Source organism: Oxyura jamaicensis, chromosome 8 (genome assembly GCF_011077185.1).
Source record: "Oxyura jamaicensis isolate SHBP4307 breed ruddy duck chromosome 8, BPBGC_Ojam_1.0, whole genome shotgun sequence".
NCBI lineage: Eukaryota > Metazoa > Chordata > Aves > Anseriformes > Anatidae > Oxyura > Oxyura jamaicensis.
This window is the reverse complement of record NC_048900.1, coordinates 14,497,390-14,525,373: the sequence shown is the minus strand read 5'-3', so window position 1 is coordinate 14,525,373 and position 27,984 is coordinate 14,497,390. Positions and strand designations below refer to the sequence as shown.

The 27,984-nt window shown below is 39.5% G+C and overlaps 1 protein-coding gene across 7 annotated transcripts in view; it reads left to right on the top strand.

Moving 5' to 3' along the window:
• Positions 1 to 27,984, top strand: part of PLA2G4A (phospholipase A2 group IVA) — a 116,882-nt gene that overhangs the window by 62,374 nt on the left and 26,524 nt on the right. For 6 of the 7 annotated variants that reach the window (XM_035333131.1, XM_035333134.1, XM_035333132.1 and 3 more), the window contains 5 exons: positions 8,630 to 8,778; positions 11,852 to 11,965; positions 14,994 to 15,031; positions 17,415 to 17,556; positions 24,973 to 25,109. In XM_035333131.1, coding sequence (XP_035189022.1) covers positions 8,630 to 8,778; positions 11,852 to 11,965; positions 14,994 to 15,031; positions 17,415 to 17,556; positions 24,973 to 25,109 — 580 coding nt within the window. The remainder of the gene's footprint in view (positions 1 to 8,629; positions 8,779 to 11,851; positions 11,966 to 14,993; positions 15,032 to 17,414; positions 17,557 to 24,972; positions 25,110 to 27,984) is intronic. The other variant, XM_035333136.1, reaches the window with a different exon arrangement.

Below are 27,984 nucleotides of genomic sequence, written 5' to 3'. Positions count from 1 at the left end.
AAACTTGTTTTCATCCTAGAGAAAGGCTTTTCTGGTTCTCTGTTACACTGCAGCGATAACATCAAAGCAGGCATGCCAGCTTAGACCAAGGACCCATCTTGCCTGATACTCTGGCTGTAGGACCTCCCTCTCCGAGCTGTGGCCATGTGCAGTCCCAGGAGAAGGGAGCTTGATGGTGACTGGAAGTGGTTGTGTTTCATGTGCTGTCACATCTGCAGACAGAACTTAGTGGTGGGGCTCTGTGGATCCCTCCTGGGAGCTGTGGACACTGCTGTTTCTAAAGTTTGAGCCTTTCACCCCTTTTTTTGTAAGGGGTCTCCCTCCTTTCTGTCTGTGCTTTGTAATAGTTTGATTTCTTCCTGCTTTCTTTTCTTTTCCCTCTCATCCCCTTTCTCAGGGAGGACTTTGAAGTTTTGTTAGGGTTGGGCTAATGCCTGATCCCGAGGGAGAACCAAGAAGAACATCAGTCATGGTTGGATACTGAGCAAAAATATGAACAGGCTAAGTATGTGATGTTTTCTTCAGATCCTCTCCAAGCACTCTGCTGTTCTCAGTAAGGGACTCCCTGAACTGTATGTGAGGGCTCCTAATTACATCAAAAGCAGAGTTTCTCTTGCACAAACATCAGTGGTTTTCCTTGCATCCATATAAGTCTTCTCATCCACAGCTGCTTTGATCAGGAGTTCTGCAGGTTGCTATGTACTGTGTGAAAAAATCACTTTTTAAATTTGTGTTGAAACTGTTTTTTTTAAGTGTGACTTGGAGCTTCCCCTGGTTACTGTCTTGCATTTGTTGGATGTTAACTTGCCCACATATATGTCTGTAGCAAAGGAAGTTCTCACAAATAACAAAAAGTGCTAATCTGTTGAAACAGGAGGAATGTCTGCTGACTCAGTGCAAGGTTGTGCCATGCTTAGTGGGGCAGACTAGCTCACATGCACGATCATCCTTTTCCCTTTGTGGGCCTGTTAACGTTGGTGTACATAAGCTGTTCTGACCAAGTGCACAACCATCCGTTCCTCAGTGCTGCAAATGAAACGCCTGTGATAACCAGCCCGAACAGCTGCGTTAGTGCAGAAACACTTTGCAGGTGTCACTTGATTTTAAAGCCTCCCGTGAGAGCTCACAGCAGCAATGGTGATGGTTCTCCTGGGACGTGGTGTTTAGGTAACCACCCTGAGCCCGTGCTCACCCACGGTTCTGGCTCATTCGCGCAGCTCCATGTTTGTGGAGCCTTCCTGACAGGCCCAGGGAAGAGCCTCTTCTCCCTGCCAGGCGTTGAGGCTGGGCCTCAGCAGCTTAGTACATCAAGCTCTAGGGCTGCTGGTAGAGGACCAAAACCTCTAAAGCCTCATGATACCGAATACGGATCTAGTATAAACTTGTTCTGCGGATTCAGGGATGTTCAGAAAACGTTGACAGTTTAAATTTACTTTAGCAGACCTTATGCCAGGCTAGGAGTAATCTATACTCCATCAGCGAACAAAAATTTGGAGTCAGAGTCACATTGTGGGTTTTGAGTAATTTACCAGGAATGTGACGATCTGCCTAAACCTACTCTAGACCGATGGAAAAATGGCTTTTCCTCCTCTTACAGATTTGATATGAACCTGTTAAAGTGTTCAGCTGACTTTTATTTTACTTTATTTTGTTCAGGGCTTCATCAGCAAAAGTGCCAGTGGCGTCCCACCTGCCAGTAAACGAGGTAGTAGTGCACTCCCAGAGCTGGGAGCTCAGTCCTTTCCTTCTTCTAAATTATGCTGGAGATGAAAAGCGCTGTAATGCAAGGCACTAATGATCTCTAATAAATGCATTACTCAATGACAGGATTTCTCAAAGCAAAGTTGCTGTCTCAGGAGCAGTCTTGCCTCACTTGTAGTCACCTTCTGCTCATAAAATCCAGCCCTGCATCATCCCCCTTGCCAAATCCCCCTGCAAGATGAGGGCCAGAAATCCTGACAGTCCTTATCATACCTTGAACATGACAGCAAATAACCTATGGCCTCCTGCTTGTGACTCCTTACTGATAGACTATGGCTGTGTTTGGCTCCCAAAATATCCTCTCCAAATTAATGGGAAGCCTGAATGTAAATGTAGCAGTTAAACCACATCAGTATCTATTGTGAACACTCTATCAGAATTAAAATAACTGAAGTAAAATTCAGTGATGAGATGGACCACATATGGGTTTAAATAAATTTAGCCAATGTGCTTCACAAGTTAATTGTGTATTTCATTAGTCGCCTATCTATCAAGAGCTACAAAATCAGCCAATTAAAAAAAAAAAAAAAAACGAAATAGCCGAAGCAGTCTTGTCTGATATCTGTGTTACAGACAGGGCTGCAGGCCATTGCCACTAGCTTGGGCTAAGCCACAGTCCTCTTGGAAAGCGGAAACTGAGAACAAACCAAGAAGATCAGAAGTCAGGCCTTGCTGCTTTTTGAGTCTTGCTGTTGGCTGCAGGAGGTGTTAACATGAAGGTTACCCAAGAGAGCCACGAGGTGCTTGGCTGCCTTGCAGCCCGACACAGCCAGTTCTGCTGCATTGCATTCCCAGGCTCCACCTCTCCAAGTAAGAGAAGAGCTTTTCGGTTTCCAAAATCACACTCCAGCCTCCGTTAAAGACAGTACCCACTTACTGTGAGTTGTCAGGGAAGGTACTGAGCAATCCTTGCCCTGAGCGCCCGGTGGCTTGGTCAGACATTTTGCTGCCTCCTCCCACGGCAGTAGCACTGCTGGCTGCTGTCTAGGGTACCTTGTGGCTCTGGCTCGTTTTTCCATTCCTGCCTGCCTGAGAGTGAGGTATGTAATTAATTAAAGGTGCCTCTGTTCTCTTGAACACAGGAGCCACCTTGTCAGACCTTGCCTTAGCCTGTCTTTTAAGCTACTGTCAGCAAAGCAAGGGGAAGCCAAATCTAGTGATACAAATGTTTGCTAATACATTGTTTGAGGAACACTATTTGGGACTTACTGATGTTGGACAGTTAACGAACACTGCTTGTAGTTTCCATTTTACCCCCTTTACACATAAAATTCACTATTTGAATAAAAAAGTGGGTCATTTATAAGCACGCATTGAAACCTACAAAAAGATTTATGTCTCGTGTCGTGCTGGTTTACGGTGATCGATGCAAAAACATTTTCATCCTGTTGAAAATGCCTTCGAGCACCTTGCTTAGGGTTTCTCTCAGGACGCAGCAGGTCTGATAGCTTCCATAAGGCAGTGGGAATGTGGCACGCATTCTTCCTTGAGTCCCTTCCCCGAGCAGAACTGCTGGTGCCTAGGGCAGAGCTGGCATTGGACTACCTGATCTTCAGAGGTCCCTTCCAACCCTGGCCATTCTGTGACTTTTGGAGAAGGAGGGCAGTCCAGCAGTTCCCGGCAGGGGCCTCAGCCAGGCAGCACTGAAATTTGTGGTGTTAGTGCTAAAATCAAAACAATGAAGCAGCGTGTGGCACAGGGGAGAGTTAACTGTGTTGGCTCTCAGTGTCACAAGAGGAAAGAATATCAGGCACTGGGGAAGATTGAATGGTACACTGATGGGGGAAGGCTGGAGGAGTTTCTGGTCATTCACGTCTAGTTTCATACCTCAAACCTCACTGTTTGTGTTTAAAGGAGAAAGAGATACAAGGAAGTTAGAGCTCCCGTGTTAATAAAGTTGTACTGCAGTATTGTAATCCAAAAAGCTGATGGAAAGTGGACACAGGTGGTCTTTTGGGACCTAGTAATAATTTATGAACTAGATAGCACTTATTCTTAGAGGATGTTGATTAACCAGAAGGCAAAAAACTCCAATAAACCAAATTAATGTTCTTCTTTAAGGAAATTCTGCAGAATGCTTGCTGGAATATTCCTGTAGGTGCACAGGTGTGGTAGCTGGAGATCATGGGTCTGAAAAACCTGGATCCAGATTTACCTTCCATAATAGTGATGCATATATTAACTGAAATTAATGTTAGTTTAGTTTTATTTAATAATCCGTTATGCTCACCGGTATTCACAACATGCTCGTGGGAGAAAAAAGACAGATTCTTTTGTGACAAATCAGATTTTGGAATACTTAAAGAGCCTTTCATTTCTTTCAAGGCTTGATGGACATTAGATAAATTTTAATGTACGGTTGAGGAGGGTTTATCTTTGGTGGTTGAGATTTGAACAACCTTAATATTGTTTCTCTGTTATGCTATTGAAATAATTGCAATTGGAATGACTGAAATATGTACAGTTAATTATATTAATATGGGGGCCTGATGACAGTCATCCTACCAAATTGGTAACATAAGATAAAATGGTTTCCTCTCATAGAAAATTTTACAGGTTTCTTTAATAGATTGCTTTGAGCATTACTCATTTTTAATGTGAGAATGATTGATCCTAATTAGTGTCCATTGTGTATTTCACTTATGATTCACAGTATAATTTAGAGATAGGATTCTATAGGAATTATATATGTGGAGATAGAGGAAAAGTCATTAAATCATTACTTCCTACCTCTCGGCCATTTGTTAAGCCAGCGTGTTTAAAAATAACTTCATGCTGAGTCTGCCTTTTAGTCTTGGATGTCTGTCTTCAACCCCTGGGAATTTGGCAGATGCTGCATATCTTTCAGAAGGTTTATTAGTTTGTTAACTTCCTTTATAATTAGTCCAGCTCGAAGCTGAAAATTGGAGTACCCTGTGTTCGTCTCATTGAAGTCAATGCTGAAACTAGTTCTAATATTTTATGTAAAGGTAGGTTTTTAGATACACATGTATGTCAGCTCATGTTCTTCACATCTGTGCCATTACATAGGCAGTGCTTAGGCACTGTAAAAGAATGAGGTTTTAGTTGCATACACACACTGAGACACTTACCATAAAGCGTCGAAGAGTGCCAGGAAGGGAGGAATATGAAATCACACTCTGCAGTCATTGTCTGACAATAGTGCTTGTGTCCATAGCTCTGTCATTTGCAACCCTTCCAAGTACTTTACCTGCATTACAAAATTCAGATGCAGGGCAGATTGCTGGCCCACGAATTATGAAGGAGTCATGCAGGAATCTGTGTGCAAAGCATAGCCCTGCGGAGATGTGTGGAAGTGCCATTTTCTGCAGAAGTAGCTCGAGGGAAAAGTATGATTCTTTACACGTTGCCTCTCTTGAGAAGTCTGTGGTTGGTCTATCACGTAGGTTGCTTTTCTTCCAAGTTTTGCTTTATTTTAATAAAGGAGTGATTCTGTGACAGAGCTGCCCCTACATATACAATCTTAATTCTCTTGTAATGATTATGCTTTTAAAACATTAGCTTTTGACTCATAAGCTGTTTCATAAGGATGCTTCCTTTTTCCATCAAAATATAGATAATAGCAGTGATCAAGCTACTTTTCACTGATACTTTCAGATTCATATTGTGAAAAACATACCTGGCTAATCAACCAGCAAAACCACATAGAGAAATATATAGATCTGTGCAAGAGGATACATACTTCATCTATTTTATCTGTATATGATAAAATGTTTTAAAACACATTAAGTGAATAATCTTGCATGACTTGCCAGGTTGCCAGTAGCTAGTTTTTTAGTGTCATCCCCAACTGGTAACAAGGAGTAAAATTTTGATTTATATAGCATAGATTATAGCAATATCTTAATCAGAGCACACAGTCTTCCAGTATTTTTCCTCTTTAGCTGAAGAAGGAAGTTTGGAAATAATACATTTTCATTTTCTTAACTGAAAATAGCACAAAATAAACTTTCAAACATGAAAGGGCAGATGATTAACTCTTCGCCTCGGGTTAAAAAACGTAATAAAGGCAGGGAGTGAGGGGGAGGCTTGGCAAGACTGAGTTACCAAGATATTTCTTTTATTTATTTTAGTGACTGATTTTCTAAGTTTAGTTGTTCTGTGCCTTGGGTTTAGTTTCTGTTTCAACACTCACTTGGAGTCTGCTTGATAGGAAGTTAGGAACAGCAGCTGTGTGCCAGCTGTGCCGTGGTTTGGTGTTTCCACGTGCTTTGGGATTTGGAATGCAGGTAGGAAGCCATTTGCTCTTTGTGTTTAAAAGAAAAATCAGAGTTTTGTAACTTAGACTTGATCCCCTAACCACATAAAAATTGAACGGAAAGAGAAGCATTGATGTTTTGCTTAGAACACTGCTTAGCGCCAGTATTTTTGTTAAAAAGCAAGTTTTTGGGGGCAAGTTCAACCTCTTGGCGCTGTGAGTCTGTAGTGTGTGTTGCCAAAATATTGCTCGATGCCTGGACTTAGCAGATGAGATCTTGTCACTGCTCATTTCAGTAGCTGTTTTGCTGTTTAGTTTCACAGGGCTTCGATTCTCTGCCTTCTGGCACAGTTTTGTGTAGTAATTCAAGGGAGATAATGCATTCAGTAGGAACTGGCAATTAAAAAATAAATTTAAAAACAATCAGTGGGAAAACAAAAAGATGTGCAAGGCACCTGGGGGTTGATCTCCCTCTTCCTCTGACTTGAGGCAAGCTGAGATCAATTCTTAGGAGCTAATGAAGATTGCTATTTAAAGGCTTTTCCCGCTGTTCCCCCAACTTTCAGCAGCTGCGTGTTAATTAACAGGTAGTGGTGTGACCTGCCAAACGGTTGCAATTAGCTGAGACCCACAGGTATGGAGCACAGTGTAAAGCTCTCTCAGAGTCTGTTTACATACAGTTTTTTAGTTTTGTGAGCCTCCATTTTTGAGAAGGTTTGCTTACTGTCCTTGAAGTTTCCCTAGCCAGAAGAATGCCTAATTCACAGCATGACACTCGGATGTACTCTGACTCTGCCACGCTATTTGACATACTTTAGGTGCAGGTTCAATGCTTCTGTTGGGTGGAGGCACCAGAAAGCATGTTGGGTCCAGCTGATGTTCCCCACTGGAAGTTTCGATTCCATTCTGCCCTGGTACGCAAATGAAACTTCCTGAGTGTTTGCAAAAAGCATTCTTTTGGTTTCGTGTTTTCTGAAATGAGTTTGATACACATTTGAAAGTATTGAGCTGTTTTTGTTTTGCTCTTCTCTTTCTCCTAGCTGAAGGACCCAGTGGTTCTGGGCTTCAGCACTTGCTGCTGATGTTTTATTGAAAAGAGGAGTCCCTATAAGGAGTCCCTAAACACATTTGGCTTTGTTGAAAAAAGTCTTCAAACTTAAAGTATGTACAAGGAGGGATGTTCAGACCTGTTTGACCTAGAGATGGGTTTCAATCTCTTTCACAAAGACGTTTAAAAGAAAAGGATTCATATTTGTAGTGAGTATTGCATTTTCTTGAAAGTGTTTCCCAAGAGCAGAGGGCAACCTTTGCAGAGAGGATACTGAAAAGATAATAGAATCATAGAATCGCTTAGATTGGAAGAGACCATTAAGGTCATCACGTCCAACTATTGATGTATGTGTTTTGCCATGTTACAGCAAATGGCTTTTAGTGATCACAAAAATCTTGGAGATAACTTTCCATGCTCTTCTGTGCAGCAGTGTTGTAGAGTCTGGACAAGGCTTCATCAGCCTAGCTTTTGGATTTGTAGCATAAGAAATTGTTGAAAAATCTACTTTCTGTAAATACTTGATTGGCAATGGTGAAAGGGAGAAAAAAAAGAAATTCCTTACTGTTACTGGATATGTGTTTGAAGGGAAATAAACTAATGTGGACTTAGGAAAAATAAATCAGAGAAATGGTGCAGTTTCAAACAGAGCCTATTTTATACTTGGATCTTGTGTTCAAAACTGATAGGATGAAGTTCCTATTTACACAGTAATCTCTGTCTTTTAGAAGTTTAACTCAAATGTGAAAACACGATAGAATCTCTTCTGGAAATGCAATGCAGCACTATACAAGGATTGCAACAACTGGAATTTCTCATTTAGGAATGAACTGTCATTCTTAATAGAGATGTTGACACTGGTGTTGTTTAAATCTCAGACATAAAAGAATCTCATTTGATAGAAAAATCTCATTTGACAGAAGAAAATTACTAGCTTTAACTGGTTGTATTTGTCAGGCTGCCAACAGTGCATGCTTTGCTTTCAGGAAGGAATAGCCATCACTGAACATGTCAGGTGAATTTTTTCAAGGTGTATTTTTTCTCCTACTAGTAATTCTGATTAGGTACTGTTGGCGTATGTTACTATATTTTCAATCAGTGTTCTGCACAGTTACTTTAAAAATATAGCATATTAGTAAAGTGTTAGTACTGTGGTGACCTCCACGAAACTGCAGGTGTAAGAAGATCCAAAGCTGTACTCCCAGTTGCTTGCTTTCATTTTTAATTAAAGACTGTTTTTGTGGAGTACTTATTGGTGTGACACAAACCAAAGTAATTAAAGGCTAGAAAGAGAAGAAAAGGTAAGAGTTTTTCAAAATAATTGCCACTGCTTGATAGAGGTATACATGTTTCCAATAAACTTGAATTTCTCTCAGTGTCCTGTTTGTTCAAGGCACTCTCCTCTCTTAAACGCGTAATTTCTGTTTCTTTTGGGATATCGGTAATGCCACTGTATCACTTATGTCATTATATTCATAGAATTTATGTAGTTACATTTAAATATATTCCTGTCATAGACCAAGAGATGATCTTTGGTTTAACATAACTGTTACAATCCAAACTTGAATTTTATCTAATGTTTGCATTGTTTTGCTGTGTAGTTGACACTCCAGACCCCTATGTGGAGCTCTTTATCCCCTCTGCCCCTGACTGCAGGAAGAGAACTAAGCATTTCAATAACGATGTCAATCCCGTGTGGAACGAGACCTTTGAGTTCATTCTGGACCCCAACCAAGAGAATGTTCTTGAGGTAAATCACGTGACCGATCGGCATCTGTGAAAATGGAAGTCAAACAATGCCTGGATGGTTAAAATAACAGTACTTTGTATGTGTATGGCATCTGTTGTGTGAAGATTTCAGGATTTGTTTTTTAATATTAAAGGCTGGATTTTGTCTTTAGGCATGGTGCTCAGCAGGAAGTATTATATGAATTCTGTTATTCAGGGAATAGCCTCGAGAGTCATTGTAAGATAGTTCTCTGAGTCATCCTTCAGAGTGCTCCTGAGGGCTAGTGGCTTACTGTTCCTCACATCAGCCATAAAATATTTTGTCTCTGCTTCCTTCACTGATTCAACTATTACGGACAGTGAATAGGCGGGGGTAAAGTCAAGTCTCTGCCCATTCCCTGCTTCTCCCTCAGAAGGTAGAAAGCAGAATCATGGTTCTGTTTTCTCCTCATGCCCATCCAGTGGTGTTTTGGGAACTCTTACACCATGTGCAGGCTTGTTCACCAAGCCACTGTCTAATATCAATTTGTTAAGCCTTTCTGGGTTGTGTACAAAAAGTGAGTGGTAAGTATAATTATTTTATCATTGTGCATGGTAAGCATGTAAGCTTTACAGTGCTGTGTTAGCTTGGTTCTTCATAGGGTATGTCCCTAACATGCAAAGTCCTCTGACCCAAGCTTACAGGTTTTCCATCTAAATTAGTTGGATAGACGGGACAGAAGCTAGAGCCTGTGAAGCTAATAACCATAATCTCTTGGGGCTAAACTGTTCAAGATCCTAAAACTGCGTTGTGTTTGCAGTAGTGCTCCCTGTCTTCCTGGAGTGAGGATAAGGATTTACTGTTTAGGGAGGAAGAATTGCATGCTCATCACACAGGAGCATAAAGAACGATCATGCACATGTAACAACACCAGTTTTGCAGAAAAGAGGTTATGCAAAATAGCTTCCAATTTATCAGGTGCAACAGTCACCTGAGTTGATTTGGTTTATGTTTTGGTCATAGACATGCAACCTGGCGACGTGAAACTTGAGAAAAGGTTGAAGTCTCTAATTTAGTTACTGCTTTCTTATTATAACATAAGCAAACAGTTATCAGGACTTAGAAATAGAAATGGAGCAATTCTATTTTCTTCAGGAGAAAGCATTTGTGAAAATAGGGAGAAGAAGAACTTGGGTTCATCAACCTGAATTGGAAAGGGAAATAAAATAGTTATAATTTGGCTTGGTAAAATCTGTGTGGCTTCTAACAGAAATCCTGGGGCAGAGACTTTTCCCTGTCTCTTTGTATATCTGGTATTTTCTGGGAAGATCTTCAGGAGCTACAGCTGGCTAAACATTCAATGTGATCTATAGTTGATCACAGGATCATGATCATCCCATGGTCTGCATTTTCTAGCATTGTTTTATGCAGTCATTAGAAAGTATAGGATTTTATGAGCTGGCAGGTGGTTGATTTCTAGCACAGTGTGGCTGTAGTTTACTGCTAGGATTATGCAAGTCCCTATTTCCTGTAACAGAACACAGTAAGCTTCATTAGAATTAGAATTCGGAAATGTATCTTTACAGTACCTAAAGGTTATTGCTGGTTTCTGAGACACGTACTAAAAGAAATCATGAAAATTGCCTGCAAAGCTCCAGTGATACCATGTAATAATGGTTAATTTTGGACCTGTTTGATATATATCTGCATACATACATATATGCTGTTCATGGTAATATGTTCTCTTCACCATGAAAAGTATATTATCTAGGTTAAAGCTGGTGTTTGTGTTCTGTCGGTATTGTACACGCTTACAGTTCCTAGCAGAGCCTTTGGGTCCTGTCTGGAGGACAGTGTCAGAATTCAAATCTGTGAAACCACATAAAACCTGTCTTTTGAGTGCAGACTTCGCGATCCTCTCTACTTCTCGGGTTATTTTAATCTAAATCTTTAACTATGTCCCAGTTACAGTTTTTACTCTGTGAAGTGTAAGAAGCCCTCCAAAATCCTGTTAAGAAGTTCTTGCTACAGCTATTTGTTTTATAAGTCAGCCCTCAGAGGTTACAGCAAAGGGCATAAAGTTCTGTGAGAAAACAGAAAAATGTAGATGCCATTAAAATAATGAGTTCTATACTAAAACACAGTTCCTCATTTCAATGGGTTGCTTGTGGCACAGGATGAAAAAGATTCTTCTTAGCCAAGAAGAGGTCGAACCCAGATAGAACAACTAGTCATTCAAGTGGTTGTGTCTTGATTCCCTTTATTTTATGCAAAAGAAACATTCCAAGCTGAAAACACTATATTTTAAAAGAAAGTATTTCACAAAGCAGAAAAACTCATAAACCAAAGAGTTTGGAGAACTCGTTTACTAGAAACCATGGAAATGGTAATTTGAAATTCTTTCTGAACGTCTTGAGAACTTGAAAGGCTACCACTGAGTTAAAAGACCGCTAGATGTAGACCAATTTGGGTTAGAGCAAACACATTGAACAACATGCTGCTGTGTCTGCATGAGTGTTTGGATAGTACCACATTTTGAAAAGGCATGTGCTTTGACATGGAGGATGAGAAGAGACTTGAAGGTCTGGTTGGATACAGAGAAAAGCTTTGTGTAATTTGGAATGCTGTGTATTTTGCCAAATCATTGCTGTGAAATTCTTGGTCTGTGGATCGAAAGTTAGGACATATGGATTCCATCTTTGTTGAAAAGCTGCTGTATGTTTTTTGGCATATCGTGTTTAAAATACTTAAAGTTTCTCCATGGAGAAGTTTTGCTAACTGGAAATTTGAAATAATTATATATATACTGCATATAATTTGAAGTAATTACATCTGCTTAGTCAGGTGGTGAGTTTTACTGACAGAAAGGTGCTCAGATGAAAAATGCTTTGTAAATGATGCTGTCCTACTCTTGCCATTGAATGCCTTGGAAATGCCACCTACGCTATGCATTAACTTAGCCTGTTTTAAAATGATATCACTGGGTGTTGACTGGGTTGGGTTAGTCATATTCATTTCCCTATCCCTTTTATAAATTTTAATTTTAGGCATAGACTGTATGGAATTAATAAGGGATTTATCAGTGTAGAATTGAATGTCCTTGTATCTTTTCTAGGTTACTTTGATGGATGCCAACTATGTGATGGATGAGACTCTTGGCACATCCACATTTCCTATATCCTCTCTGAAACTGGGAGAGAAGAAGGAGGTCCAGTTAACTTTCAACAGTGTGAGTGGCAACATTTGAAGCTTTACCTGTGTTGATGCATCTTCAAATGCGATGGGAAGTTTTTAAACCTGAATTGAGACCACCTAAACTGCTGTGTAGATCTGGTTAGTTTCAGTCCAGTATCAGGTGTCTGAATTTTAACTGTGCTGTGTTGTGGTTAGGTAGAGCTTCTTCACAAATCACGGGAAACTTCCTGATTATAAAGGCTATGATGTTTCCTAAGGAATCTCACTGAGTCTGATATTACTCAGAGTTTTCCCTTAGTCACTTTGTTGAAGCATAAGAAAAACATTTAGCTTGCTCGTGATACTGGTTGGAAGTACACGTTCCTAGATAAAAGGAAATCCAAGACTATTTCCAATCCCATCAGTCTGCCTCATTAGTATTTATGGCCGTGCTTTCTCAATATAGACCCAAATTTTGAATTCAAGAAAGGATTAGAATATATCATAGATGGGGTGATGGCAGCAGCTTGCCAGTCAGGAAATAGCTAAATCTGTGGAGGCTGGGGAGGGCTATCTCAGGCGAGGATGGTTCTCTGCAGGCCCTGTTCATTCACTGCTGGCCATGGTTAAGCACAGGGCTGGCCCACTGGCACTATTTATCTCCTTACGCTCCTACTGAAAGGAGAATTAAGAAAGTCGGCAGCACTAAATGCTTTCGTTTCTGAGAGAATCTTCTTAAAAGTATAGTTTCAAACTCTCTAGAAAAGTTCCTGCACCACTTGGTTCAATTTAGTTTAAAGGTCTTTGTTAATGAGAGAGGTTACATGGGTTTTGCTGTTCAGTATATTATCTCTACTACATATGCCTGTGGCTTCCAGAAATCTAACAGGAATTCAGTTATTAGCATACATTGCACTTATAATAAATGGCTGGTTGTAACACAGCCCTAGTTAGCATGTAATAATGCATTAATGTGAATGGTGTTAAAAAAAAAAACAACAAACACAGCAAACAAACCCTGACTGGATTATTGTCTTTAAACTCGTATACAAAACAAATGGTGTCAATTTAAAGAGGATTGCCTGTTTGCATGGAAACTCCTGGAAGTTGATGTTAAGTCCGTGTGTAATTGAATTTGTTCTGCATGTATTAAAATATCATGATGTATTAGAGTAACATATTGGAGGCCATTCTGAATATAATTCAGCAGCAGTAATTATATTCCTCACATCTGCTCACCTTTATATATACCATACTATACGTATAAATACCAAATGCATTTCTCTTTGGGGCTGTGGTTTATTATATGATCAGAGGTCGTGATTTGTGACTGCTTTGCTGTTTTGTATCACTGTGATACAACTTTAAAAGTATGTTTAGTTACAGCAAATAACTGCTTAAATCCCATTTACTGGTAAAGGAGAGTTTTGTACATAAAATATAGCATTTAACTAGGTACAGCCTTAGGAAATTTATAGGCAAATGGTAAAGGAACATCAAGTCAGGATGAGCCCAGTGTAGACTATTTGCATGCACAACATATACTCCAGAGATTTCCGTGGCAGTCTGTATAAGGAAAAAAAAAAGACATGCACTTTCCCTATTGGAACGTTTCACTGCAAGAGCTTATTTAATAATGTGCGCATACATTTTTTCAGTGATTGGATCACTGCATGTTTTCTGAAGTGCTTTCTAAATTAGTAATATCAGGTGCTGGAATAATGTAATTGCTAATCTGCCTTTGAAGTGTTTCCGTAAATGACTCTTTGCTCTGTTTCTTCATGTTCACCCTTCATTTCTTTGCCTTTTCTTCCCCCCCCCCCCCACACCTTGTTAATGAGCCATCTCATTATAGCTCCTGCTGCGGAAGGCACCAGGTGAGCACCAGCTTTTACCTGGGCAGGTATGCAGGAGGGGGGCGGCCACAGGGAGCTTTGCCTTTTCCTCTCTGTAACTGTGCAAGGGTGAAGCAAACATGCAGAGTGAGGAGCTGGCCCAGTTCTAACCCTGTTCCTGGTGAGCACACAGCACAAAGGAGGAGAATGATTCCTTCATAGCTTGAGGTGGAGCAAAAGAAGACGCTGTGTGAGTGTTACACATCTCCAAGGCTGGACCGATGTGTCAGTGGCCGTTCCCTATGAGAGAGCTGGGGACATGAAGACGCTTGTCTGTTTTCAGTTCCAGCAGCCCTGTTCCAGCTTTTGGGTTTTGCCTAACAAGTGTAATTGGTCCTTTAACCATTGTTTTTTCACCTTTTATGTGCTGGGAACCCCTTTAAGTGCTCTATGAGCGAGGTAGAGGAGACCATTCTGTAGCTTATGGGCCAGAGCATTTAGCCTGCAAGAGTGCTCTGAAATTCCCACCCCTTGCCATGCAAATATCTTCTGTGCATGCAGCTATTCAGCTAATTATCACACAGCTGTTAGACGTGCTAAAAAATAGTCAAATTGTTCCTTTTAATATTGACAATGAACTAGCATTTTGTTGGACTTTTCTGAAGAGGCAGGAGAATTCTTACTTTGTTTTGCTCTTTTTAGCATATTGCCTAGCAGATGCTTAATGGAAGCAAAAGCATTCTGTAGTGATAGTGACATTCATTAATTTACTTGCATCTTTCAGAAAATGTAAGCAATCACTCTTCTTGATTGATAATTTAGACTTACTTGACTATGGAAAGACATTGGGTAGCTCACGTGGAGCACAGAGCAGTCATTCCCTTGCAGGTTTCAGATGCCATTTAAGCATGAAATTTGCCCAGGGAACTGGGAAGCAAGGACCAGATGAACTGGAGCTGGCAGTAGAAACAAAGGATCCTAAGTGTGTGAAGACAATCATATCCCTTCAGACTGAATATGAGTAATTGTCATAAAGTGGTGTATTTTGAAATCATATTGTGTGATTTTAAAAAGAAAAAAAAAAAGTTATGTTTGAAAGAAACTCACTAATGCATTCTAGAATTATTTTTTTAAAGTAATTTTAAAAACACCTTGACGGTAGTATTTTTATATTCCAGGTATGTTAATGTTGTTGTTGTCTTTTTCCTCTGTAAGAGATGTGACAAGATTTGAATCTCTTTTGTGCAGGTCACAGAAATGACTTTGGAGTTGTCTCTTGAAGTGTGGTAAGCATCTCATATCAAAAACAAAGATAACTGGAAAACATATTAGCAACAAAGACATTTTTTATTTTATTCTGTTCTAATATTCTTGAAAACATCGTGTAGAGTGCAAAAATACCTAATATTAACACTGAAATACCAAGCAGTTCACAAAGCAATTGCATCATTGACTTGACAACATTACTTGTATGAATAGTTTTCCCCTTTCCAAATGTTTGTAGGATCAAGTCTATTGTATATGAATTTCTCATCATGGCTTATGTTAAGTACCTTCCTTTTTAAGGGCTTTTAGACATCAGCTTCAGCTATTACCCTCCTTATTTTACCTTCTTTAGTAACTTTGCATCTCACGTTAGCTTTCAGCATATATGGATACTCATTACAAAGCCTCCATGAAATGTGTTGATACCATGCAGTGTTAATACCATGTTAATAATAATTAAAAAAAAAAAGTGTTAATAGCATGCAGTACTGAAGTCAAAGGTGAAGATCTCAGTAGGGCCAGGATTTCCTTTAAAGCTATGTGGATGCCTACATGCTTAAAAAATACTTTAAATTTTGTTTCTTTCTCTAGATGTCTTTCTCCTTTCTCAGCCTATCTAGGTGAAAGACCAAAAATTGCCGTGAGGCGTAATCAGAAAAATACCTTTTAAGTCTAAAAATGAATTACTGAGCACAAGACATTTAAAGAGTCTTTTTTATTTTGGCTGGAACTATAAATAGCAGTGCTGAGCACTGTAACTATAAATGTAATGACTCTGAAAGCTGACAGACATCCCCCAGGGATAATTTTTGCTCATCATTTTATTCTATTAGAGGTGGATATGTGTGTGGTCCTCAAAGACCACCCCTAAAACTTGGAGGGCTCGTACATTATGGATATTTCACGTCTCAGACAAGAGGTGAATGTCAGGTGTTCAGCTATGTGTGGCTGCTATATAGGCAGTAGACATTAAAGCGGTAAAACAAAAGGATCCGATCAAGTTCAGCTCTGCTGTTCTCTGACAGGCATATGGATTTTGGATTCTTGTGTGGATTTCTAGTTCATGGTATCTTATATATTTCATGGAACACTGCCTCTACGCAGTCTTTTTTCCTCCTTTTTCTTAATACCAGTATTTTATTACATAATAGTTTTTAAAATAAATCTAAGGAGTCATTGTGTGTGACTAGATAGATCCAATTCACTATTATATGCTTTTCATGAAGGATTTGTGAAAGTGCTATCAAAAGTATAATGAATGTGTCAAAGTATCCACAAAATTTTTCAACACATTTTTGCAAAGATGAGAGTTTCAGTGAGGCAGATACCAGGAAGAATCAGTGTGTTCCTTACTGCTATCTCAGCAAATCGCTGAGTGCAAGTGTCTGTTGCTCACGCATGTGTGGTTATGTGGGAGGGATCCTGCTGAATTCAGTGGTGCACATCCACAAAGCCAGTGTTCAGCATGCGATAGCAATATTGAGGCTTTATCTGAAGACCTTTTGCTAAAAACTAAGGTCTGTCAAACTCTGAACCTGGAAGTATTGTAGTTTAAACCCTTGGAATGAAACTGGGTGAGTTAACTGGTCCGAAGGACGAGACTGCTTGAACTGTTTATCCTGCCTTATCAGAAATGAGAGAACTGGGAGTCGAAGTTGTAGTTATTATTTAAGTACAGGATTGAGGTTTTTACACAGCCCTATTTGCAATCTTGATTGCACAAGGTTTGGAAAAAGATACAGAAAAGAGGCTTTGTTTCTTCAGTTGCCAGTCAGGACAGTTCCTGCTGAAAGCCAAACACTTACTGATTGTAAGGCTGAATGGATAAGGCATCAAAACTGGCTTTTCCTCCCTTGATATGAACCTTTAACTTAAGAGTAAATGTTAGTAGGTGTGTATGAACATTGTTCATTGCAGTTCTTTTTACAATACATAAGCAGAAAATTCAAATTTCTAGGCTGAAAATTTAACATTGAAATACCAAGCAGTTCACAAAACAATTGTATCATTGACTTAACAACTTTACTTGTATGAATAGTTTTTCCCCTTTCCAAATGTTTGTAGGATGAAGTCTATTGTATATGAATTTCTCCACTCACATATATTTTATGTATTTATTTTTAAGTCCGCACAACACACCGCCAGAAGATGCATATTTAATGTCTGGTTTTCACTAGTATGTGAACAGTGAAGTTCCTGTATAAAATCCACATCTTAACCACACAATGTGTCATTGTTCTTTGCTTCCTTCATTCCATAGACCCATGTGATGCAGTTGTCGCATGAGTAATGTTTTATTTTGTTTCATTCACTTTTTTATTTTTCTTTGTTTTATTAGGTGGTTTTTTTTAGTTCATTTTTGAATTATGCCTTTACCTAAAGCCTATCTGTTTTGCAAAATAGCTCTTCAACAGATCTCCGGTTCAGTATGGCTTTGTGTGATGAGGAGAAGAAATTCCGGCAGCAACGAAAAGATAATATCATGCATAGCATGAAGTCATTTCTAGGAGAAGAAAACAGCAAGAACTTGACCACTTCCCGTGATGTAAGTTTGGAGAGTTCACATCAAGATTAGTATCCCCTGTGGATATTATCCCCATTTGTATCTCATTACTCTAAGTGACATAATGTGGTAGAAGGAGTCAATGTAAAGAGAGAGAAGAAAAGCAGAACAATTTCTTCTCCCTCTGTGCACATACTATGTTTAGGATGGGGAATGATTTTTCTCCTGCCCTAAATTTTTAGATAAAAGTTTAAGGAGACAAAATCATGTGTCAAATTGAAGCTGTACTTAAATAAGGAATGTCCATTATATGCAAGAGGACAAGACTGCATAAATGCCATCATTGGATAGAAATCATAGCTCTTCATCTGCACTAGCACCTTAAACAAACTGATGTAACTTTTAATCTGGCTTGTTTTAATTCTTTTAAGGCTATGCTGGGATTAGAATTCTGCACGGAAGGAGATGTATCCCTGTGTTTTATTCTACTCTGATGCTGAATTCCATGCTTTGTTAAGGTCTCAGTTCTGAGCTGAGATCATCATCTGAAAAAACGCCTGAAGGGCACGTGCAATATCTGCTGCACAAGGAGCGTGCGGTGGCTCTGGGCATGCACACAACAGTGGAATCTGCCCTTGCATGCTTGATCTTCAGATTGTGCTCTTTAACGTTGCCTTGGCTGTATGGCCTTCATGTCTAAAGGATCAGGCAGGAAACGAGCTGTTTTGATGTCAAAGTCAGTTGAGAATTGATTTTCTTTCCTTCCTCTCTTTTTCCTTAGCCTGTTTTATAGGATTAGGATCATGGAGTTTAATTCTTAGAAGGTATCAGAAGCTGCAGCTTTCATCAACTCACAAGTGCTCTGTACTTTAGAATGTCAACCCAGTAGAGCTAGATGGACTGATGAAGGTTTGGATCACATTAAAGTGAGGAAGTGTGCTGAACCCTACTTACCCTTTCACTGATCTTGTACAACAATGCTTTATTTTGAATTAATGAAGGATACACTTGGTACAGGTCCAGTTACTTTTATTGTTCAAGCTTTTCCATCCTCCTCTGTCTTCCCTGTTTGTTCCTTGCCTAGTGTTTTGCTTCCAGAATTGGGACAGGATGATTTTTTGGGTGGGTCAAGCAGTTAACAGAGTCAGTGAATTAGTCTGGCTTTAAGACACTGGTTCCTTCTGTGCATTTTAGTATGAACAGAATGTGACAGTCTTTTGCAGAAACTGGAACCAACATAGAAGAATTACCTTCTAAATTTCTATTAAGTTTTCAGTAGGTAATAAAGGTGTTATTGACATGCATTTTTGAACTTTTTCTTGCTTAATAAAATGTGCTTGAATGGTTTTTCTGAGGAAGATGAAAGAATTTGAGAATATTGTGGATATTTTATTTGTAGAGATATATATCACGCACATTGTGTACAAACATTTTGAAGGTTGTTTTTGAAAAAAAAAATCAGTGCAGTTATTTTATTGTTGATGCATGCAAATCTTATCTGAGCAGATATTTCTGGGTGACATTGGTCTAATCTTCCTCAGCAGACATATCTTTCTCAGAAAAGATGCAAAGATGTTCTGCCAAGATCCAGGTAGGATTGGAGTGTTGCTTAGTGCCTGAAGTGTCGGTTCTATGCAGGTGGTATATACGCATCAATAAATCTCATTATTGCAAAAGCTAGGTAAGCTTTCATATTCTTTTTATCATCATCTTCCCTTGGTATCTCTCGCTGTCTCAAAGTTCATCAGTATAGTTACATCTTCCAAGACCAGGCAGTAATCTCTTTTTGTAGGCTTATCAACCCTAGAAGGACTGAGGTAATGTGATCCTCCCATTTTTCATATGCCAAGTGTGTGTTTCTTAGCTGACTTGTCAAATTTTTTAGCTGCTTCTAGTGATGAAAAATCCTTTTTGTTCAAATTAAAATACAGTTTTGTCCTTATAGCCTGTCATTTTTATTTTTATTGCTAGAGATGTGAGATAGCAGGAGGATTTATAGGATGTTTGAAGTCTTAACATGGCATCAGGAGACATAAGTATTCTTAGCTGCCTATGAGTCATTGTTTGATCTTAAACAAGTCACTTACTCAGAGTTCATGTAAGTTTCTTCATCTGTGAATAGCAACATGTGTGCCTTGCAGGGATGCTGTGAGATTTTAATACCTGTGAAATAATTACACATCCCTGGATGGCAGATAAGTGTTTACTTCCAAATCTCCTTGCTTAATGTTGAAGCACATTCTGAAAACACAAAGGATGAGATTTCTTGTACCTGTGTTATTAATTCATTTGATAATTTTTGTTGCTTTAAACAATTTTCTAGAAATACTGAAATCAATTAGAGAAGGCATATAATTCTCTCAGACTGGATTTGCAGAACAATTTTTAATAATATATGTGTCCCCCATAGCAAATATTTTCACACCACAGGCATTTTTGTCCAGATTTTGTGCACTGTGTTTCCAGGGCAGTTGGACAAAAGCATCTGCACCACTCATTCCCCAAACAGGATTTAATGTATTTCAGCTTTTTTTTTGCCAGGTTACTGAAAGTATGACTGAGATGGTCTTTTTCAGAGCTCGCTTGTCTGAGATCTTGTTTCCCAAATGCTTTTCATTTTCACATCCAGTTAAAGAGATTAAACGGTCAACTTCTGTTGGTGCCCAAGGGTCAAAGTAGAAATGTTTTGCACTGAGCCTTTCCCCGTGTTACGATGCTGCTTGGTTCCTAGAAGCAATACAAGTGCATTGATGAAATGCTTCATTAAGGTTTTTAAGTCCTGTTCAGCAGAGCTTGTGTAGATGATATCTAAACTGGTTTGTTCAAAACTAGCTTGGATGCTGTGCAGACCAACAATAGGAAAAAGAAAGCCATGCTGGCCTGGCCCTTTGGTTGTTTAGGAAAGGATGCCACCGTATAGAAATAAGCATGGAAGTATGTCCAGGGATTAGAGCAATAGGCTTTTGTCACCAGGACTCTTGAACTGAACTCACAATTTTGCTGTTGGCTTCCTGCGTGACTTCTCTTGTGTATCACTTGTGAATCTATGTTTACTAATCTGCTTGAATGGAATTAGTACCTCTACACAGCTTTTACAAAGGATTTCATCTTCAGAGTCCCTCAGATGAGCGGAGTGCATTAGCCACAGCCTGTATACATGGAGGCATATGCATGCCTCAATCTCCTTTCTCCATTCTTTCTCACTGGTGAGATGGTTTCTTGCTTCTTTTCCCTTTGTCCTCTGCCTGCAGCTACTTCCACCTTGCCTCTCCCTTACTTATCCTAGAGCACAACATGTAAGGTGGGTGTATGTAATTTCAGATTTCACCGTTTCTTGCCTTTAAACCTGCTGGAAACTGAATTGCAGCTGAAAAACTGCTTTAATAAAGCTACTTATTTAGTAGTAGCAAAGATGCTCTTTGCTTTCATCTTCAGAGCAAGAAATACTCTTACCTTCGTCACCTTGCTTTTGTCCTACATGTCAACTAGGATTAGATTGGCTAAAATAAATGAATGCAAATGTGCACTAGATGCTTCTCTCCAGTTATTTATTTATTTATTTATTTCAGTATTTAAGAGGTTTATTTATTGTGGGAAGCTTGCTTCAGCTACTGCCCTCTACTCTAGAGCTCTTCCATTGAACTGCATTTCTGGAAATAAAGTAGTGATTTCAACTCTTCATCCTTTGCTTTGATACCAAGTGGAAATTGGGAGATTCCTATATGTACACATACCTCTCTGTATATCCATCTTCCCCCAGTGTAGGAATCTCGAATTCTGTGGGTTAAGTATACAGGAAGCATTTGCAGCCAGGATGCTAGTGACTCTTCTTGACATTCTTTGTTGATCCTCCTTACAGACTTCTCTGCATTCTGAAGGAAACTCACATTTTCCCTTGTGCTCATGCCATATTACTGATGAATAGATTAGTTGAATAGTGGTGCTTTGGAAGTGTTCATGCATACTTTTTCCAGGCTTGCACCTGCAAACCACCCTCTTCATCCTGTTAGGATTTGTCTGTGTAGATTAATTAGGTAGTGTTTGTAAAAAGCTTTCAAAGCCTAACGTACATTATTAAATTTCTGATTAGTAATACGGCTCTTCTGTTCAAAGCAATTGCTCCGTTACTGGGGTGTTGGCTTAACAAAACAGGCATGTCCTAAATCTTTACCTTTGTTTTGTCATTTTTGGATAGATAGCTATCTCTGGATATGCATGATGAATGCTGATGCCAATAAATACCTGTGGTTTCTATTACTAAACCTTAACACTTATACAGAAGATAACCAAATAATCTTACTGCATCAAGAGTAATTTTTGCAGAACAGAAGCCTCAGGAAATGTCTCACCTTATTTGTTCGTTTCCAAGGGGCTATACATTTTTGGTCCACAGGGGAATTTAACTGCTTAAAGTATGGAGTCTATAGAAAAAAACTCAGTAGTCACGTGTTTCCTTTTCTTATAACTAATCCCATCCATTGGCAGCTTAAATTGAGTTTCAGTGAATTTTTGACCGATTTGACCAGTTTGATCAGATACAGGCTTTCTGCACAAGTGTGTGATTTTTTTACGCTTAGTAACAACTAAGAGGTTGTTGTCTTATCACCATTGAACAGTGGAAAATTCTTCTTGGTTTCTGAGAGCCAGGTGGGATTCTTGCTTAGTCTAAAACTCTTCATGCTGGTAGCATGAAGCCCTCTGGTTTTTCCTTTTTTCTTTTTTCCAGAAGAAGGAAAGAAGTATAACATAAAACTCCTGTAGATATGTTTTCAATATGGTATCACTTGTAACTGAATCTGCTCTTGCTCATTTTGCTTTTAGCAGTTAAATAGGTGTAAGGATGCACATAAATTCTCCTTAACTCACCGCTAGTTTTTGCAAGGTTGTTTTAAATTTGAGACTGTCTTCATGCTATTTAGTAATATCCATTTTTTATTATCAAATGTGGGTTTAAACTCCTAACCAAAATACCGTCAGACTCTCTTCTGTTTCTTACTAACTAGTAACTCTTACTGTCTTTGGTTCTATCACTTAGATATCATTTGGATTACAGCTGGTCTTTAGATTGCTTTAAAAATTTCTGTGGTTTTGTGACTAAGAAGTTATTAAATAACTGCGTTAATATCTTCTCTACTTTGTTTATTTCCTGGATTAGGGATAATCAGGACAAACATTCAAAAAAAAAAATCAGAGTATATTTTTATTAAGAAGTCTTGCTACAAGTGGAGGTATCTTCAAATAAATTCTACTTCTAAAAACATTCAACAATTAGTGTTCTAAGTACCAGAACATTGTGGGGGCAACAGCTTACTGTTGCTGAGACCTGTCTTGGTTTACAGCTAATTTGTAGACTTATTGGTTGTATTCTAAAGTCTGAAGCAGTGCTGCAAATCTGTGCTAGTAAATTGAACTGAAAATTCTGTACATTTTGTCAGTAGACAGGATGCAAAGGAGAGTCAGTATTTGACTTTCACCCTCTCTATATGGTTTACTACTTGACCTGAAGAATTCAAAAACTGAAGCACTACCATTCTGTGCCTGTAAGGAACCTAAAATGAAGGATTCTGCACAGTGATAATATTGTCCCTTGTCAGCATGTAGTGAACGAAAAATACGATTCCACAGAATTACAGAAATAGTGTTTGGAATGAAGCTCTGGAGGTCAGCTAGTCTCTGAAAGGACTACATTATCAGTGCTCAATTTACAGTCAACAGAGAAAATTGGGAGGATTCCATCTAGCAAGTCCCAGGATAATCCAGAGTTTAGACTACTGCAGAGTCCCAACTCTGATGTTCATCATCCCAGCCTTGGTCTGATCCTGAATTCCATCACCTCATGAGGACTGGCAGCCCAGGCAGCTCCCAGTGGCCACATTTCACTAGTCAGCCACTAGTCAGCCCCTCCAGCATGTGCTTTAGGTCATTGTCACAAACGTCTTTGAAGGCTTGCACAGTGCTGCCCTTCGAGCAGGGGATTAAACCGCCCTATGAGGACCACAACCAGATGAGGATACTTCTGCTGTTCTTTTAGGGAAAGCCTTACCTACCTCATCCAATTGGTTAGGCAATGTGAATACGACTGCCACAATTTTCTTTCATCTTGACACACAAACTCTCAAAAGATGTGTGTCTAATTTCATCCTGATGTTCTGTGCAGTCAAGGAGCTGCCTTCCTGTAGAGCACAGCCCCCTGCACCGTCTTCCCTGCCTATCCATCCTCAGCAGGCTCTACACCTCCATGGCAGTGCATCAGGTGTGCCTCTTGTCCCACCATGTCTTTGTCACTGTCTGTGTCATTCTGTGACTGTGAATGCACATGAGCTTCCATCTTTTCTTGTTTCATGTCCAGGCTCTATACGTTAATACAGAGACTTTCTGAGGTGAGCCTCTGAGCCCTCTCCCTCCTGAGAGGGAACATGCAAGTCTCCCCACTAGCTTTCTCCCTTGCATACCTCCTGTATTTGCACTATTTGCACCCTTTGCTCGTGTAGTTCTCTGTTGATGACTAGTTAGTCTGAAGTCTTCCTCATTTAATTAGAGAGTCTGTTCAGGAGGATATTCCTTACTCCTTTGGTTAAGTTGGTAGTTATTTTCTGAATGGACCATGCTCATCATCAAGCAAGGCTTCATGAGCAAGACTACAAGAGTCTCCTGCTGATGCTGCCTAGGCGTGATAACATCTATCTTTCCCATTCCTCTTCCAAATGGGAAAGATCAACTCCACAGGCCACAACTGTGGCACCCTGTGCCCCTCATTTCTTGCAGTAAGAGGGGGCAAAGCACCTCTCACCTGCTCAGGCTCTCCTCTGTATCACTTGTGCCCACATGGGTGAGCACTGAGGTGCTGTTACATGCCTTTTGTTGACACCTCCTGGTTACTGGTGGCCTGCCCCTGGGTGCAACATAAATAAGAAGCTGGAAGGAAGTCTGCTCAGCCCCTCCATGAGATACCATCTTGGCAGAGCCTCTTGTGCTGCTGCTCAAATCCTGGTTGTGCTTGCCTGTAGTTGGCAGCGCTGTCCTCCCATGCAGCAGCCGGCATGTTCTGCTGCTGTCAGCTCTTTGTGAAGCAAAAGAGACTGAGTTAATAATATACAGGTACTGAATGTTACTCCTTCGGTCCCAATACCAAAGGGGAACAGTTAACCTCTTGGGTGCATGTATGGAACTGTTTAATTCTTTGTTGGCTATTTAAATGTATCTGAAAGTGCTTGTTTGGCATTCTCTTACACGTGACACTAAGACACTGCAGAATACTTTCTGATTGGCTTGTTACAACTTCTCTGCACAGGTTAGAAAAATTGTAGGTTTCATCTCTGCTGTGAGGATCACTCAGTTGTGACCTTACTAGCACAAGGATGGTATGCTTGGCCAGTGACTGATGAGTAACATTTATTTGCTACTTTAAGTCATTATCAGAAGTGAGGTGTTGATACTGTGTTCTTCTCATCTATGCAGGTACCCGTGATAGCAGTATTGGGTTCAGGAGGTGGATTTCGTGCCATGGTAGGGTTTGCTGGAGTTATGAAAGCACTTTATGAATCAGGAGTTTTAGACTGTGCAACTTACATTGCTGGCCTCTCTGGATCCACGTGGTAAGATTTTTTTGTTTTGTTTATCTTTCAGTATTCCTTCAGGAAGTTCAAGAACAAATTTTCATGAGAACTTACTCCTAAGGTTGTGATTCACAGCAAATTTTATGTACACACTATCAACAGGTAAATTACTTAGAGAGCCAGCTGACTTACTGCACAGCATGACAATGGAGCAGATCTGCTAGTGGATGTGTTCTAGAATGACTGGAAAGATGGATGAGGACAGCTCAGTCTCCAGGTGGTCTTCCTAGGAGCTTTGGTAGCAGAAAGAGATGGAAAGAGATGCTACACATATACACCCATTTTTTTGTATCGGTGGTCAATGCTGTGCATATTAGAACCATGTAACTGAATTATTCATCTTGATAGGTGAACCAAAAAAAATCAAGCTATTGATATAAACCCAAAATATTTTTTGTTTGGTTTTCTTTTTCTTATTAAATGAAAGAAAAAATTCAATTAGACTGAATGATGACTCATTCAATTCCAAATGGATTATATCCTTTTGGGATACCTCTCAAAGATTCTGAAAGTCTGAAAAAGATCTGAAACATCTTTTGTTCCATTTTAGACTCAGTAGTAGATAGACTTCATAGTAGATTTACTGGGGATGTCCAAGACGTGCTCAGGGATCATATCTTAGCATAAAGAAATTTGAGCAGGTGTATTCCAGCTCAAAGGGAAGAATGCTGATGGCCATGCCGATATGTGATATGATTTGCCTTGATTCACTCCTATTGTCACTGTTTCATTTACAACGTACCGTGGCTTTTTAAAACAATTTGTCAATCAGATGGGAGGGAAGATCTTCCAAGATGTCTCAACTTAAGAATGCCCTAATCTGGTAGTTATGATGTCCTTCTGTCTGACTCAATGACAGAATTCTGACTTCATCCTGTCATTAACAGGAACAACATCAACAGGAGAAAATCAGAGTGATGTCACTGTGAAAGGCACTCTCTGGGTGTTACAGGCTCAGGGCTTTGTAGGCAGCAGACTAATATGAACCTGTGTTATGTCTGCCTTAACCAGTCTTCTGAATAAGAGGGTTGCTCTTCTCCCTGACCAGTGTTATGAATCCACAGCCTTTGTCTTGTTGGCTTTTATAAAAATCGTTGCAAATTACCCTTATTACAAATGCTGAAACTATTTGTTTTCACATTTCTTAAATGAAATGATGTAACATTTTTCAAAGCTGAACATTTTTCATCAGCCAAAGGCATTTGGCAAAATCAAGCCAAATTGCTTAACTGTTTGGCCTCCTTAGTACTACATTTTTTCATTAAGTGAAATTTAAAGATTTTTTTGTCTAACTTTAAAACTTGTTTTTATTGTCAATTGATCAGATTGCAGTAGATGATTTTGCATATTAAGAAAATTTTGAACTTTGCAAGGAATTACACAAATGTCACAAAAAATAATTTTATCATAACTAGTTCTTTCTGTATGTACCAATTGAAATACTGGAGCTGGACCTGAATCCGGTCTCGTACACCTAGTACAAGAAAGGTTCTGACAAACTGAATTAACTCCATCAAAGGACCACCTAGTGAATTAGGGGCCTGAACCACATGCAAAACTGAGGTGGATGGATTTTTTTAGCCTTGAGAAGAGAAGGCAAAGGTAGTAGTGGGGGCATAACTTACTGTTGTCTTCAGCAGCCTAATGAGTAGCTGTAAAGAAAACTCTTGAAGGTGTACAGGTAAAGGACACAAGGCCATAAGTTATGTCAAGAGAGATTAGATTATTTATTAGGAAAAATGTTTTGCAGTGAGAGTGGTCAAGCACTGGAATGGATTGCTCCATCCTTACTTGACTAGGCTGGGTAAGATGTCATCCTCTGTCTGACTCGGTGAATACTTGATGTGAAATCAGAACTTGACTGAACAAACCCCTGAGCAACCCAGTCTGATTTTTCTGTTGGTTCTGCATTGAGCAGGAGGTTGGACTAGAGACCTCAAGGTTCCTTCCTCCCAGTCTAGATCAATCATAGGACTTATATGAATGTCTCATTTCTTTAAGACTTTTGTTGGAATAGCAAAATATCAATGAGTGGGGGGGGGGGAGGGGGGGGGATCTGTCTGGCATGAGCTTTGTCTCTTGGTGTAACTTCAAGCAAGTACATGAATTTTGGTTACATGTTCTAAGGAAATACTCTTAAACTTGTTACTTGAAACAGATAATGATCGGTTCTATTCTTTGTTATTTTTTTTTTTTCAATTACTTTCCACTTTTGGGGGAAGCTTGCTCCCCTGCTCCCATACTAGATAGGAAATTTTCTGAATGCTGGAAGCTTTTGAAATGACAGAACAACCTATGTATGGACTAAAATAACAGCTTGTGATTCAGATTTAAGTACAAGAGGTTGGCATCTCAAACTTGCCTTTGTTGCATTTTCTGTCACTGGTGGCTGGGGAGGCAGATTTATCACTGGCTATTAAGCCATCTGGATGTACTGTTTCAAATTTTCCTCAAAAGTCGAATATTTCATTTGACTGGATGAGGAGCAATTGAGCTGTGCAATGCTACGTGAAGACTTTTCATTGTCTTTCTAGGGTTGGATATATAGTCCATGTTCTGGAAAGGTCTCAGCTGGGCATGTGGTCCTTTTCCTAGAAAACTCAGGCGTGAATACGAAGTTGACCCAATGTAAACCTGTAGAATATTTATTAAAATAGCAAGATTATCTGAACTGATTCAGTCAGAAACATATGCTGGAAACAGTTGTATTTAAACAAATTCACTTCTACTGTCTTAGGGATGTCACCTATTCAGACTTTCCTTGCTTGATGAATAAATAAATTGACAATTTGGCATGCTTCCTTTTCCCTTTCCTCCCCCTTCCTTTCCTCCCCCTTCCTTTCCTCCCCCTTCC